Here is a 16,651-nt window from a genome sequence, read left to right on the forward strand (position 1 = left end):
AGCCTGGAAATGAGATGGAGATTTGAAACAGTCATAAATGGACATCTGGCAGCCATCTGATAGGACATGGAGCTATGTCCCATGATGCAATAGTGTAGAAGTATTGTAGAAGTATTGGAACTGTGATTTCTAAACAAAGTAAGTGAATCTGTCTTTCTGTCTGTCTGTCTGTCTGTCTGTCTGTCTGTCTGTCTGTCTGTCTGTCTGTCTGTCTGTCTGTCTGTCTGTCTGTCTGTCTGTCTGTCTGTCTGTCTGTCTGTGATTACCTATACTAATACTATGCAGAATGAAGTGTTGAGCAGCACTTGATCCTTTACAGCAATATGGGGAGCAGAACTGTCAGAGCTGCCTAATACTGTGATCCATCATCCACTACATCCTGTGTGTGTGTGTGTGTGTGTGTGTGTGTGTGTGTGTGTGTGTGTGTGTGTGTGTGTGTGTGTGTGTGTGTGTGTGTGTGTGTGTGTGTGTGTGTGTGTGTGTGTGTGTGTGTGTGTGTGTGTGTGTGTGTGTGTGTGTGTGTGTGTGTGTGTGTGTGTGTGTGTTGTGCATGTTCATAATTAAATCACTAGATCAATACTACCCAGCAGCCTATGACTCCCTCTCAAGACCGTTACAATATGCCACGTTCTTACTCTCCCTACACCTCTCCCTGTTACTCCGTCTCTACCTTTCTCCCTCTCTATGTCTGTAAATATAAGTGCATGCTACGATGCAGAACTCAAGCCTAGGGATAGCATGTTTCTCTGAAGTCCTGTTGGGGATGGAAGACAGAGAGGGGGGAGGTGGGGCTGGGGTGAGGATGGAAGACGGAGAGGTGGGGCTGGGGTGAGGATGGAAGACGGAGAGGGGGGAGGTGGAGGGTGGGGCTGGGGTGAGGATGTAAGACGGAGAGGGGGAGGTGGGAGGTGGGCTGGGGTGAGGATGGAAGACGGAGAGGGGGGAGGTGGAGGGTGGGGCTGGGGTGAGGATGGAAGACGGAGAGGGGGGAGGTGGAGGGTGGGCTGGGGTGAGGATGGAAGACGGAGAGGGGGAAGGTGGGAGGTTGGGCTGGGGTGAGGATGGAAGACGGAGAGGGGGAGGTGGAGGGTGGGCTGGGGTGAGGATGGAAGACGGAGAGGGGGGAGGTGGGAGGTTGGGCTGGGGTGAGGATGGAAGACGGAGAGGGGGAGGTGGAGGGTGGGCTGGGGTGAGGATGGAAGACGGAGAGGGGGGAGGTGGAGGGTGGGGCTGGGGTGAGGATGTAAGACGGAGAGGGGGGGAGGTGGGGGTGAGGATGGAAGATGGAGAGGGGGAGGTGGGGGTGAGGATGGAAGATGGAGAGGGGGGAGGTGGGGCTGTGTTGGGGATGGAAGATGGAGAGGGGGGAGGTGGGGCTGTCTTGGGGACGGAAGATGGAGAGGGGGGAGGTGGGGCTGTCTTGGGGACGGAAGACAGAGAGGGGGGAGGGGGGAGGGGGGAGGTGGGGCTGTGTTGGGGATGGAAGACGGAGAGGGGGGAGGTGGGGCTGTGTTGGGGATGGAAGACGGAGAGGGGGTGATGCAACTGAAGCCAAAATACCACCCGGCAAAGGTCACATATGGGAGAACCATAGGGGTCAGGAGTCAGATGCTAGGGGTCAACGGTCAGATTGCTGCCTTCAGGCCAAGGCCAAGGTGGCAGGGGACAGTAGGGTTCAGTCTCCGAGGTGTGTGGCTAATTCTGACCTTGGCTTTGGGATGATCAATAAGAGCAGAGCTGCTGTCCTCCTCTGCCTCACAGAGCAATGCCACATTGACATTAACTCTCTGCCTGTTATATCTCTCTCTCCTTCGAGTCCTTTCTTTGTATTCTACCGATGGGACATTTACTGTGACCACTTAGCCGTTAGCCCCACTTAGTCTCTCTCTATTTATCCCTTTCTCTCTCTGTCTGTCTCTCTCTCTCTCTCTCTCTCTCTCTCTGTCTGTCTCTCTGTCTCTCTCTGTCTCTCTCTGTCTGTCTCTTGTTCTCTCTCTCTCTCTCTCTCTCTCTCTCTCTCTCTCTCTCTCTCTCTCGTTCCTCTCTCTTCATTCTCTCACCTTCATGCTCCTAGGGTCATTGCTATCTTGTTGGGTAGAACATAGACCACACCTTCCTCATCATCCCCAGCCCCACTCTGTAATGTCTGGAGCTTCCCTGCGACCACGGATATAACAACAGAATGGAGCTGTATTGTTTGGACAGTGTTTCTTATTAAAAAGGCCTCTCCTTTATATTCACACGGGTGCGTTCTCCGTCCCATAGCAGCGAGAGGCAATTATCCACATGACTAGTCTTGGAGCCAGAGGAACAAGCTCAGTCTTTATCACAGAGCAATGGGAGTCCAGAGGAGCTCTCTGGATTTCTGTAGTCGTCAGCATTTCCATTATTAAAAGTAGACCAATACTCTTTCTTTCATTGTATTGACAAGCTGTGAGGAAAGTTCATAGTGAAAAGAAAGCCAGGTCATTCTTCAATTAGGGAGAGTTGAATAAGTGCCAAATTCTGGAGAAACTGTCATATGTAGAGCCAAGAAAGCATCTTCACAGAAAAACACATTACAGAGAACTTCGTAGGCCTATAGGGAGTGTGGCTAACTCAATGCAGATCAATAAAAATGGTTAAATACTCCAGCCACCCAAGTCATAGACCGTGCTCTCTGTTACCGCACGGCAAGCAATACCGAAGTCTGGAATCAACAGGACCGGGAACAGCTTCTACCTCCAAGCCATAAGACTGTAAATAGTTAGTTAAATAGTTAACCAAATAGATACCCAGACTATCTGCAATGACCCCACTTTGCACTAACTCTTTTAACTCATCACATACACTGCTGCTACTGCTTATTAAATATCTACATATCTACATCAATTACCTCGTACCCTTACACATCGACTCGGTACAGGTACCTTGTGTATATAGCCAAGTTATCATGGACTCGGTACTGGGACCTTGTGTATACCGCCAAGTTATCATGGACTCGGTACTGGTACCTCGTGTATATAGCCAAGTTATCATGGACTCGGTACTGATACCTCGTGTATATAGCCAAGTTATCATGGACTCGGTACTGGTACCTCGTGTATATAGCCAAGTTATCATGGACTCGGTACTGGTACCTCGTGTATATAGCCAAGTTATCATGGACTCTGTACTGGTACCTCGTGTATATAGCCAAGTTATCATGGACTCGGTACTGGTACCTCGTGTATATAGCCAAGTTATCATGGACTCGGTACTGGTACCTCGTGTATATAGCCAAGTTATCCTGGACTCGGTACTGGTACCTCGTGTATATAGCCAAGTTATCATGGACTCGGTACTGGTACCTCGTGTATATAGCCAAGTTATCATGGACTCTGTACTGGTACCTCGTGTATATAGCCAAGTTATCCTGGACTCTGTACTGGTACCTCGTGTATATAGCCAAGTTATCCTGGACTCTGTACTGGTACCTCGTGTATATAGCCAAGTTATCATGGACTCGGTACTGGTACCTCGTGTATATAGCCAAGTTATCCTTACTCATTGTGAATTTATTCCTTGTGTGCCCTTTCTTTTCTTTTTTTCTGTCTCTCTGCATTGTTGGGAAGGGCCCGTAAGTAAGCTCTTCACTGTTAGTCTACATCTGTTTACAAAGCATGTTGCAAATAAAATGTCATTTTCATTTTTATTTGTGGCATGATTGCTCTGTACTGCTCAATATAGTCAATATAATAGGTCTAATAGATGTATGTACCCTGGTTCAAATCCAGGCTGTATCACAACTGGCTGTGATTGGCAGTCTCATAGGACGATGTACAATTGGCCCAGCGTTGTCTGGAGAATAATAATTTGTTCTTAACTGACTTGCCTAGTTAAATAAAGATTACACTCTCCTTTTCTCTCCCTACTCCTCTTTCTATTTACGTCGCATTACAAAGCACTCTTAATTAACAGAGACTCCAGCTCATTATCGTGCCTGTTAAACAGCATTACACTTCACTATGTATCCAACTGTTCTCTGTACAGTAGGTGACTGACATCCAAGACTGCCTCATAGTGGACTGGTTGCAGGCAGTAACCCCTCCCTCCCTCCCTCCCAGGATTGTCCCTGGGGAAAACAGTGAGAACTCCTGAGTCATCCATCACAGAGCTATATCCCCACTACGACTCCATGCAGACAGCCCTGCTGAGCTCTCAGATGAAGGGTTAAGAGCTATATCCCCGCTACGACTCCATGCAGACAGCCCAGCTGAGCTCTCAGATGAAGGGGTAAGAGCTATATACCCGCTACGACTCCATGCAGACAGCCCAGCTGAGCTCTCAGATGAAGGGGTAAGAGCTATATCCCCACTACGACTCCATGCAGACAGCCCAGCTGAGCTCTCAGATGAAGGGTTAAGAGCTATATCCCCACTACGACTCCATGCAGACAGCCCAGCTGAGCTCTCAGATGAAGGGTTAAGAGCTATATCCCCACTACGACTCCATGCAGACAGCCCAGCTGAGCTCTCAGATGAAGGGGTAAGAGCTATATCCCCACTACGACTCCATGCAGACAGCCCAGCTGAGCTCTCAGATGAAGGGGTAAGAGCTATATCCCCACTACGACTCCATGCAGACAGCCCAGCTGAGCTCTCAGATGAAGGGTTAAGAGCTATATCCCCGCTACGACTCCATGCAGACAGCCCAGCTGAGCTCTCAGATGAAGGGGTAAGAGCTATATACCCGCTACGACTCCATGCAGACAGCCCAGCTGAGCTCTCAGATGAAGGGTTAAGAGCTATATCCCCACTACGACTCCATGCAGACAGCCCAGCTGAGCTCTCAGATGAAGGGTTAAGAGCTATATCCCCACTACGACTCCATGCAGACAGCCCAGCTGAGCTCTCAGATGAAGGGGTAAGGAGGACGTTTTTGAACCCCCTGTCTACTGTCCCAGTGTGTGTGGGGGTACATATACAGTTGAAGTCAGAGGTTTACATACACCTTAGCCAAATACATTTAAACTAAGTTTTTCACAATTCCTGACATTTAATCCTTGTAACAATTCCCTGTCTTATGCCAGTTAGGATCACCACTTTATTTTAAGAATGTGAAATGTCAGAATAATAGTAGAGAGAATGATTTATTTCAGCTTTTATTTCTTTCATCACATTCCCAGGGGGTCAGAGGTTTACATACACTCAATAAGTATTTGGTAGCATTGCCTTTAAATTGTTTAACTTGAGTCAAACGTTTCAGGTAGCCTTCCACAAGCTTCCCACAATAAGTTGGGTGAATTTTGGCCCATTCCTCCTGACAGAGCTGGTATAACTGAGTAAGGTTTGTAGGCCTCCTTGCTCGCAAACGCTTTTTCAGTTCTGCCCACAAATTTTCTATAGGATTATGGTCAGGGCTTTGTGATGGCCACTCCAATACCTTGAATTTGTTGTCCTTAAGCCATTTTGCCACAACTTTGGAAGTATGCTTGGGGTCATTGTACATTTGGAAGACCCATTTGCGACCAAGCTTTAACTTCCTGACTGATGTCTTGAGATGTTGCTTCAATATATCCACATAATTTTCGTACCTCATGATGCCATCTATTTTGTGAAGTGCACCAGTCCCTCCTGCAGAAAAGCACCCCCACAACATGATGATGCCACCCCCGTGCTTCACGGTTGGATTGGTGTTCTTCAGCTTGCAAGCCTCCCCCTTTTTCCTCCAAACATAACGATGGTTATTATGGCCAAACAGTTCTATTTTTGTTTCATCAGACCAGAGGACATTTCTCCAAAAAGTACAATCTTTGTCCCCATGTGCAGTTTCAAACCGTAGTCTGGCTTTTTTATGGCGGTTTTGGAGCAGTGGCTTCTTCCTTGCTGAGCGGGTTTTCAGGTTATGTCGATATAAGACTTGTTTTACTGTGGATATAGATACTTTTGTACCGGTTTCCTCCAGCATCTTCACAAGGTCCTTTACTGTTGTTCTGGGATTGATTTGCACTTTTTGCACCAAAGTACGTTCATCTCTAGGAAACAGAACGCGTCTCCTTCCTGAGCGGTATGACAGCTGCGTGGTCCCATGGTGTTTGTACTTGCATACTATTGTTTGTACAGATGAACGTGGTACCTTCAGGCGTTTAGAATTTGCTCCCAAGAATGAACCAGACTTGTGGAGGTCTACATTTTTTATTCAGAGCTCTTGGCTGATTTCTTTTGATTTTCCCATGATGTCAAGCAAAGAGTCACTGAGTTTGAAGGTAGGCCTTGAAATACATCCACAGGTACACCTCCAATTGACTCAAATTATATCAATTAGCCTATCAGAAGCTTCTAAAGCCATGACATCATTTTCTGGATTTTTCCAAGCTGTTTAAAGGCACAGTCAACTTAGTGTATGTAAAGTTCTGACCCACTGGAATTGTGATACAGTGAATTAAAAGTGAAATAATCTGTCTGTAAACAATTGTTGGAAAAATGACTTGTGTCATGCACAAAGTAGATGTCCTAACCGACCTGCCAAAACTATAGTTTGTTAGAATGGCATTAATGTTTTATTTAGAGTCTAGGCTGTCTTTGCGTTTGATCACGTCTTGATGAAGAGAGAAACTTACTATAGAGGTTTTTTATTTTCCTTTATGTACATGGAGGATGACTCTAAAACTTTGGATGGATTAACATTTGACTACTGTACTCCGAAATAGTGTTGCTATCAGACCATGGACTGCTACAAGGCATTAATGTCATCGCGGGATTAAATGAGAGTTCACTCCAAAAATGTACGTTTTCAGACTTTATTGAACCTGGAGAATGGTGTAATGTTGAGTGTCCACCTCTATTGTGTAGATCCAGCTATATGCCTCATTACTAAATGAATGGGAGAAAATGGGCACCGTCTAATTTCATCAGTGCTTATCTTTTTCCATTGATTTGTGGTTGAGGCATATCAACAGCAGTATTAGACCACTAATAAATGATTGGCTCTGATAACTGGTCTTAATGATAAAGACCCTGTAGGTATTGATTGGGGACAACATAGTCTTACAGCCCTGTACCAGTCTGGTGGAGTGGCCAGGAGAAAACACTAATAGCCAGACAAGATAAGGCTAATATGATGGGGTCACGGGGACCTGTTTCTAAGTCATTCCCTAATTAGACTACATGCCCCCACCCCATTCTCTCTCTCTCTCTATCAAACGAGCCATAGCTGATCCACCATTTAAGTCATTACCAGAGCTAATGCACAGATGCCCAACAGAGTGCAATATGCTGGACTGTCATGCTTTACGTTCATTAAAGTTGCTGCCCTTACATAGGATTCCCCTACTCTAATCCAAAACCTAGCCACTAGAGTGAAGAACAAATATCTGACCAAGGGTCAAATTCTAAGAAGAAAATTGTTTAGAGCTCTTCAGCTAAATGTTTCATATTTTATATCTAATTCCCCAAATATGTATTCAGCTCTCAACATCGTTGGGTAAGGACCAATTAAAATCATCACACAGACAAACTTTTAATGTATCACCAGTAATGAAATTGTGAATTTGATTAATTTCTTTCTTGTTAATTAAACGATGCATCTAATTATTCCAGTTCAAATAGACAGAGGCAAACTCAAAGTCAGTATCGCTGTGCAAGAGGGAGATATCTACCCTGAAAAAAACTCTACTATGTCCTTCATCCTTAACCCCCTCCTCATATCTCTCTCTCCCTCCTCCTCCCCTTTCTCTACCTTGTCTTACCATTACTTTATTCATGGTGTCTTTTGTATGTTCTAATACCCACAACCACCCATTCCCATTACCCCCGCCCACCCCCCCACACACACACACCAAACCTCATCAATTCAGTTCTCTTTCATCCAGCCCATTCTTTAGAGATCCAATGGTTTTTTTTAGCTTTCAAGTAGATGCTGTTACGACCAGGTTGTATGACCTTTTGATTACAGCAGGACAGTTCTGATGCTGATAACATTATGTATTATCACTAGATAAAGGCCACTGTCTCGTCAGAATAAAACAACGGGCATCCCTTTCATTCTGCGGCCCTGTTGTTTCAAAAGCAGCTCCTAGCCCTACATTAATTAGACTCCTATTTGGTCGGCCGGGGAATGAATCGCCTGCTTACTCTATTCTCTGGCTGGTGAAGAGTTGGCCACTCACATAAAAGACTGTTTGAAGATGACATTCATGCTAGGACACATGGAGACCGGGGAGGCACTCAGGACTCCATTCAATCTAACCTGCACTGCAAGAAATAACTTGACTATATACACAGGGTACCAGTACAGAGTCGATGTGCCAGGGTACGAAGTAATTGAGGTAGATATGTACATATAGGTAGGGATAAAGTTTACTAGGCAACAGGATAGATATTAAACAGTTGCAGCACAGTTAGTGAAAAAAGGGTCAATAGTCCAAGTAAATGAAACTGTTAAATATTGGAGTAAGATATGATGATGAAATGCTAAGCATCCTCTTATATGCTGATTATATTATTTTGACGGCAGAAGCTGAACAAGACCTGCATGAAATATTATTATGTCCAGTAAATTGGTGCAAAAGAACTCAGGTACTAAGAGAAGTGTTTTTCAGTTTTGTTTTGGTGAAGAAATGATTGAGTATACTAGCAATTTGTAATGAACACATGCCCTTTCTATTTGTTATATCTGCCCTGGCCGACTCAGGATGTAGAGCTCCTGGGGGAGTTACAGGAACAACAGAAACACTCAGAGATATTAGTGATGCTACATATTCCCAACTGTATCAGACAGGCGTCTGTCCTGTTCTGGACTATTCAGCAGGACTGTGGGGTGCTAAGAGGTATCTCAAAAACGAACATGTCCATAACAGAGCAGTGCGATATTTTTTTGGTATCCACAAGTTTGCACCTATACTGGCAATAACTGGGGACATGGGCTGGGAACCCTGTGAGGTGAAATGGAAGGCGTGTATGGTGAGACTTTGGAATAGACTGTTGGATATGCCTATTGCCAGAATAGCCAGAAACGTTTTTCAATGGAATCTCTCCATAGGAGGAGCCTGGGCAACTGAAATGTCTGACCTTTTCCAACAGTCTGACTGTGAACAGCAGTACGAAAACCAAATTAAAGGAGACAGTTTTATTAAAAAACAACGGATGATGCAATATGGAAAGAAATGGGTGGAGATTAATCATAAACCCAAATTGAGAACCTTTTGTTTGATTTATGGTGAATTCGTGTGTGAGAGATATTATTTATAACCTACCTAGAAGCAGGAGATCACTATGTGCACAGGTAAGATCAGGGATATTGCCCCTGCGTAATGAAATGGTCTAATTATGAAATGAAAGACTATGTAAATCAGCCACGCCGGAGGGACTCTGCGCGTTCACCCTGCTCGTTCCGCGGGTAAGCGAATGCTCCTACCACTATCTCTCCCAAGCATCTTTGACCGTGTTTTGGCTTACTGCCCTGAATACTGCTTGTATCCACAGTACTAACATTGGCAATCTCCCGCTCGTTAAGTAAAGTGCAGCCAGGATCCATACAGTGCGCAATTCCCCCGCTTTCTGTTTATCGTACTGGTGCATGTGTGTGTTGCTTTTGTGTGTTTGCCATTTCACTGGCGGAGCTTGTTTTCGGGAGGCGGGGTGTGGGTTGTGTTTGCGAACTCATTTTAGCTCACAACAATCTTGTTGCATGGCCAAAAAATACACTTTTTTAAGCGTGTAGCATGGCTAATATTAGCTAATATTACAGATGCGCAGTGCGGAAGAGGAATGCGTACCAAGCACTACATCATTAACTACTCGATCAACAAAAATAAGTATATAAAGATATAATAGATCTGCAGGAAAATAACTTTAAGTCCTTCCTGCAACTCTAACATGGATTCTACCAACAAAAGGGTTGATCATCTTTTTAAGGATGTAATTGAATTTAAACACAGTTTGGAGGAGCAATTTTCCAAAAGGAGACTACGTCGAAAACCAATCGAGGCACAATAACATTTTAATCTCATGGAATTGAAGAAGTAAAGACTGAAATTTGGAGAGGATGAAAAGGAATGGCACTTTCTTCCCCGATGGACGGCCAAGATCTACATTGCATACCTGAAATATGATCAGCTGGTCATTCACCCCTCCCCTCTCCTAGGCTTATGGGAAGTGACTCCGCTATAATCGACTGATTTGACACACGAATATATATACTCTACTTTGTTCATGTGTTTCACCTTACCTCATGACCTAAAACACACATTGCTCTAAATGCCATAATCCTCTGAAGTCTTCAGTGGTGTTATGTGGACTGTGTCAATGTGCATTCCACAGGAAGTGCACCCCTATTGATAAAACTAACACAAATGTATGTTGTATTGGACATGTGAGACATGTACTTCTATGTTTCTGTCACACTCTCTGGATGATTCCCACTGTGTGTTAGTTGAGCAGGATATCATCCCTTGTAACATGGTCTTCAACCCATTAGATATTAACAAAGCCAAGGATACCAACACTGATAACAAGGTCTTTAACCCATTAGATATTAACGAAGCCAAGGATACCAACACTGATAGCATGGTCTTTAACCCATTAGATATTAACGAAGCCAAGGATACCAACACTGATAGCATGGTCTTTAACCCATTAGATATTAACGAAGCCAAGGATACCAACACTGATAACATGGTCTTTAACCCATTAGATATTAATAACGAAGCCAAGGATACCAACACTGATAACTTGGTCTTTAACCCATTAGATATTAACGAAGCCAAGGATACCAACACTGATAGCATGGTCTTTAACCCATTAGGTATTAACGAAGCCAAGGATACCAACACTGATAGCATGGTCTTTAACCCATTAGATATTAACGAAGCCAAGGATACCAACACTGATAGCATGGTCTTTAACCCATTAGATATTAACGAAGCCAAGGATACCAACACTGATAGCATGGTCTTTAACCCATTAGATATTAACGAAGCCAAGGATACCAACACTGATAGCATGGTCTTTAACCCATTAGATATTAATAACGAAGCCAAGGATACCAACACTGATAGCATGGTCTTTAACCCATTAGATATTAACGAAGCCAAGGATACCAACACTGATAGCATGGTCGTTAACCCATTAGATATTAACGAAGCCAAGGATACCAACACTGATAGCATGGTCTTTAACCCATTAGATATTAACGAAGCGACCGATAAATATAATGATTGTGTTGATCCAGATTCATATTTCCTGAAATTAACCAGAGATGAGTCTATCACTTGTGATTACTATAATGTTAAGAAATTGAACAACCTCTATATCACTTTATCTAATTCCAAGACAAGCTTATTTTTTCTATACCTTTCATTTCAACAATCGCAGTGTTCCTAAAAATCATGACCACTTCGTTCATTATCTGTCGTCTCTCACTCATGAATGTTCCATTGTTACCCTTTCAGAAACATGGTTGACTGAAGAGACAACCGTGCTTTATGACACGTCTCCTTATAATGCTGTTCACCACTGTAGAACAGTAGTCGTAGTGTCCATTTTTGTTCATAAACATTTTCAATTATTTGTAAGAGAGGACCTCTCACTTTCATGGGATAACATTTAAGAAGGGCTATATAAATACATTTGATTTGATTGATTTGATATATGGATTTGGGTGAAGGAGAAGCTGGAGAGGCTTGGGCAAGTAGCTGCAGGGCAAGTAGCTGCAGGGGATGCGGAGCAGTTGGCTGGGTTTGGGGTAGCCAGGAAGAAAGCATGGCCAGCCGTAGAGAAATGCTTCTTGAATTACTCAATTATCGTGGATTTATCGGTGGTGACAGTGTTACCTAGCCTCAGTGCAGTGGGCAGCTGGGAGGAGGTGCTCTTATTCTCCATGGACTTTACAGTGTCCCAAAACTTTTTGGAGTTAGAGCTACAGGATGTAAATTTGTGTTTGAAAAAGCTAGCCTTTGCTTTCCTAACTGACTGCGTGTATTGGTTCCTGACTTCCCTGAAAAGTTGCATATCGCGGGGACTATTCGATGCTAGTGCAGTTTGCCACAGGATGTTTTTGTGCTGGTCGAGGTCAGTCAGGTCTGGTCGTTCCTTAAAAATGTTTTTTATTGAGAACGAGAGCATGCTTATTTAAGATAGTGAGGGAATTACTTTTAAAGAACGACCACGCATCCTCTACTGACGGGATGAGGTAAATATCCTTCCAGGATACCCGGGCCAGGTCGATTAGAAAGGCCTGCTCGCAGAAATGTTTTAGGGAGCATTTGACAGTGATGAGGGGTGGTCATTTGACCGCGGACACATAGCGGATGCAGGCAATGAGGCAGTGATCGCTGAGATCCTGATTGAAAACAGCAGAGGTGTATTTGGATGGCAGGTTGGTCAGGATAATATCTATGAGGGTGCCCATGTTTACGGATTTAGGGTTGTACCTGGTGGGTTCCTTGATCATTTGTGTGAGATTGGGGGCATCTACCTTAGATTGTAGGACTGCCGGGGTGTTAAGCATATCCCAGTTTAGGTCACATTACAGAACAAACTCTGAAGATAGATGGGGGGCAATCAATTCACATATGGTGTCCAGGGCACAGCTAGGAGGTGAGGGGGAGTCTATAACAGGCGGCAACTGTGAGAGACTTATTTCTGGAGAGATACATTTTTAAATTAGAAGCTCGAACTGTTTGGGCATAGACCTGGAAAGAATGACAGAACTTTGCAGACTATCTCTGCAGTAGATTGCAACTCCTCCCCATTTGGCAGTTCTATCATCAGGGTTGGCGGAGTGTGCTAAAGCAGTGAGTAAAACAAACTTAGGGAGGAGGCTTCTGATGTTAACATGCATGAAACCAAGGCTTTTACAGTTACAGAAGTCAACAAATGAGAGGGCCTGGGGACACACAGGGCCTGGGTTAACCTCTATATCACCTGAGGAACAGAGGAGGAGTAGGATGAGGGTACGGCTAAAGGCTATCAAAACTGGTTGTCTAGTGTGTTGGGGACAGAGAATAAAAGGAGCAGATTTCTGGGCATGGTAGGATAGATTCAGGGCATAATGTACAGACGGGTATGGTAGGGTGCGGGTACAGTGGAGGTAAACCTAGGCATTGAGTGACGATAAGAGAGGTTGCATCTCTGGACGCACTAGTTATGCTGTATGAGGTCTCCGCATGTGTGGGAGGTTGGACAAAAGAGGTATCTGAGGCATGTTGAGTGGGACTAGGGGCTCCACAGTAAACTAAAACAATGATAACTATCCTAAACAACAGTATACAAGGCATATTGACATAAGAGAGAGACATAAAGTGAGGCATAAAGCAATCACAGGTGTTGATTGGGATAGCTAGCTAAGACAACAATGGGTAAGACAACAACAGCTAATCAGCTAAGACAACAACAGCAGGTAAAATGGCGATGAATGGGCAGAGAGGGTCAGTTAACTTATATGCCTCCTATCCACACAAATTACTCATCATACAAAATAAATTAGAAGACTAGCCACCTCCTCTAGTTACCTGGCTCCATCTGCACCTTTGTTTTAAGAAACTCAATATCTTGTCTATTTACGACATTAATGTACACCAATTATGCACTTTCATCTACAAATACTCATAGCTCCCAGACAGTTTATCTAAACCCTTTAATGGATTCTTCCAGGTTAATTCTGAAATCCATCTATATAACACAAGACACTGCGATAACTTTCACACTCCCCACTATCCGCACCTCACATAGTCAATTCTCTATCACATGTATTCCCAAGCGCAATGCCGTCGGGGGTACGGCAAATAAAAATGTGATTCACATTTTCAAACAGTCCATTTATATTTTCCAACGGGGCTATACATTTGGATGAGGTTTTTTTCTCTCCTGAGTCGCCTCATTTCACTGCCAAAAATAAAATGTAACCATCTAGTGTTCAGCGAAATAACAGCACAATGTCAAATACAGGAAGCCTAGTCAAATAATTAACATCCAATCACATTAACCGTTACTCTCTTGCGGGAATTCCACTAACGGTCCGTATGTAGCCAAACGTAGCTGCTTCTCATTACGTTTGCTCGAAATATGAATGACAGGATAAAAAAAGTAAGGCCCGCGTCCATAGAGACACATACCAGCTCTACTGGTAGTACTGCTACTACCAGCAGTGCTACACCTGCACCTGTTCATGACACAAGTTGTTCTGCTTCCACGAGCACATCCAATGCTAGCATCAGTAATTCAGATAATGCCTTCATAAAACAACAGTTTCACAACGCATCACTGACATGGAAGATGTTTTGAAACAATTACTGCTTCGCATACAAGCCAGTGAATTCTATGTGTTACAGCTGGATGAATCAACAGACTTGGCGGGCCTGGCACAGCTCCTGGTATATGTCCGTTACGTTTATGGGTGGTCAATTAAGGAAGATGTCCTCTTCTGCAAACCACTGGAAACCAGGACAACAGGAGAGGATATTTTTAAAGTACGGGACAGCTTTGTGACAACAAATTGACTTTGGTGGTCAAGTTGTGTTGGTATCTGTACTGATGACGCAAAAGCCATGACAGGGAGACATAGTGGAGTGGTAACGCGCGTGCAAGCAGTTGCTCCCGACGCCACTTGGGTACACTGCAGCATCCACCGAAAGGCTCTTGTTGCCAAGGGAATGCCTGACAGCTTGAAAGACGTTTTGGACACTACAGTGAAAATGGTTCACTTTGTTTAAAGCAAGGCCCCTGAACTCTCGTGTATTTTCTGCACTATGCAGTGATATGGGCAGCGACCATGTAACGTTTTACAACATACAGAAGTGCGCTGGTTATCAAGGGGCAAAGTATTGGCACGTTTTTTTTAATTGAGAGCTGAGCTTAAAGTTTTCTTTACTGACCATAATTTTCACTTGTCTGACCACTTGCAAGACGACGAGTTTCTCACACGATTGGCCTGTCTGGGTGACGTTTTTTCTCACCTGAAATGATCTGAATCTAGGACTACAGGGACTCTCCGCAACTATATTCAATGTGAGGAACAAAATTGAGGGTATGATTAAGAAGTTGGAGCTCTTCTCTGTCTGCAATAACAAGGACAACACACAGGTCTTTCCATCAAGCTTACGGACAATGTCAAATGTGATATACCGAACCACCTGAGTGAGTTGGATGCGCAAAACGGATGACACAAACAACTGGATTCATTATCCCTTTCATGCCCTGCCTCCAGTCCACTTACTGAAATCTGAACAAGAGAGCCTCATCGAAATTGCAACAAGCGGTTCTGTGAAAATTGAATTTAATCAGAAGCCACTGCCAGATTTCTGGATTGGGCTGCGCTCAGAGTATCCTGCCTTGGTAAATCACGCTGTTAAGACACTGATGCCCTTTGCAACCTAGTACCTATCTGAGAGTGTATTCTCGGCCCTCACTAGCATGAAAACTAAATACAGGCACAGACTGTATGTGGGAAATGATTTAAGACTGAAACTCACTCCAATACAACAAAACATTGCAGAGTTATGTGCATCCTTTCAAGCACACCCTTCTCATTAACCTGTGGTGAGTTATCCACAATTTTCAATGAACAAATAAAGTTTTATATGTATGATGGCTTAATAAAGAGCAAAATTATTGATTATTATTATTTGTGCCCTGGTCCTATAAGAGCTCTTTGTCACTTCCCACGAGCCGGGTTGTGACAAAAACTCACACTCATTCTTATGTTTAATAAATGTATCGTATAGTGTGTGTGTGGCAGGCTTACAATGATGGCAAAAAAACAACATTTTAGAGTGCGCCGACCCTGGTGCTAGAGGGGGTACAGCTGGAGGTTGAATGTTTGAAGGGGTACGGCTGGAGGTTGAATGTTTGAAGGGGTACAGCTGGAGGTTGAATGTTTGAAGGGGTACGGGACTGTAAAAACTTTGGGAACCACTGCTCTATCAGATACAGAGGTGCCATACTCTGAAATTATTATCTTCACAATGCCAAAACATCATCATCCCTCAATAACTTCAAGTAAAGACTGGGGGTCAGCCTGATCAACATTATGTTTTTATTTTTGTATTTATTTGGTGTGGTTTTCATATAAACCCTTGGGCTGCAAAACCACACCTTCACATTTTTTCTGTATTGTTGGTTATCACTTGTTCTCTTCGGTGCAAATAAATGAATAAAAAAACAATTAAATGTATCTATTGTGACCTCGAAAAAATAGAGAATGAAATTCATTGGATCCTCTATTGCCCTTTATAGCACGATATACGTTTGTCCTTGTTCCAGAAAGCCCACCAGATATACCCTGGCTTTATGAGGAGAAACTGAAATGTTTTTTTGTCCATTGTGTATTTCCTTTAGCGGATTTTTTTAGATCAAGCCTGGAATAAAAGAAAAAGGGCGACGTGTAATTAAATTATACAAATATTTAGCTCCTATATAGGAAATGGCACGTATGTATATAGATTGTGTGTATCTTCTTGAATCTTCTCTTTGTGCCAGACTTTTATTATTCATTTTACTGCTCTCGGGATGTAATTATTACTTGGATAACCTTATTACTATTAGGTATTGATTTATTTTTCACTCTTTGTGCAGTCTGCACTGCACAGAACACCGGAATAATTATCACTGAATTATCACAGTGAATTATTGTAATGTTTGTTTGTGTCCCATAAGGGATGGGTTGCCAACTGGCGATTTGCCACGAAAATAAA

The 16,651-nt window shown here is 43.6% G+C and overlaps 2 protein-coding genes across 2 annotated transcripts in view; both read right to left on the reverse strand.

Annotated features, from left to right (window-relative positions):
* Positions 1-666: 666 nt before the first annotated feature.
* Positions 667-2,066, reverse strand: LOC139547075 (uncharacterized). Its single transcript, XM_071356134.1, has 2 exons — positions 2,061-2,066; positions 667-1,545 (listed from the first exon to the last, which is right to left on the reverse strand). The coding sequence occupies exons 1-2, from the start codon at positions 2,064-2,066 to the stop codon at positions 667-669; spliced, it is 885 nt and encodes a 294-aa protein (XP_071212235.1).
* Positions 2,067-8,628: 6,562 nt separating this feature from the next.
* The window catches only part of LOC139547076 (G-protein coupled receptor 35-like), a 35,587-nt gene continuing 27,564 nt past the window's right edge, over positions 8,629-16,651 (reverse strand). The window contains exon 4 of the mRNA XM_071356135.1: positions 8,629-8,664. Within this exon, the coding sequence (XP_071212236.1) occupies positions 8,629-8,664 (36 nt within the window). The remainder of the gene's footprint in view (positions 8,665-16,651) is intronic.

Source organism: Salvelinus alpinus, chromosome 20, assembly GCF_045679555.1.
Source record: "Salvelinus alpinus chromosome 20, SLU_Salpinus.1, whole genome shotgun sequence".
NCBI classification, from domain to species: Eukaryota; Metazoa; Chordata; class Actinopteri; order Salmoniformes; family Salmonidae; genus Salvelinus; species Salvelinus alpinus.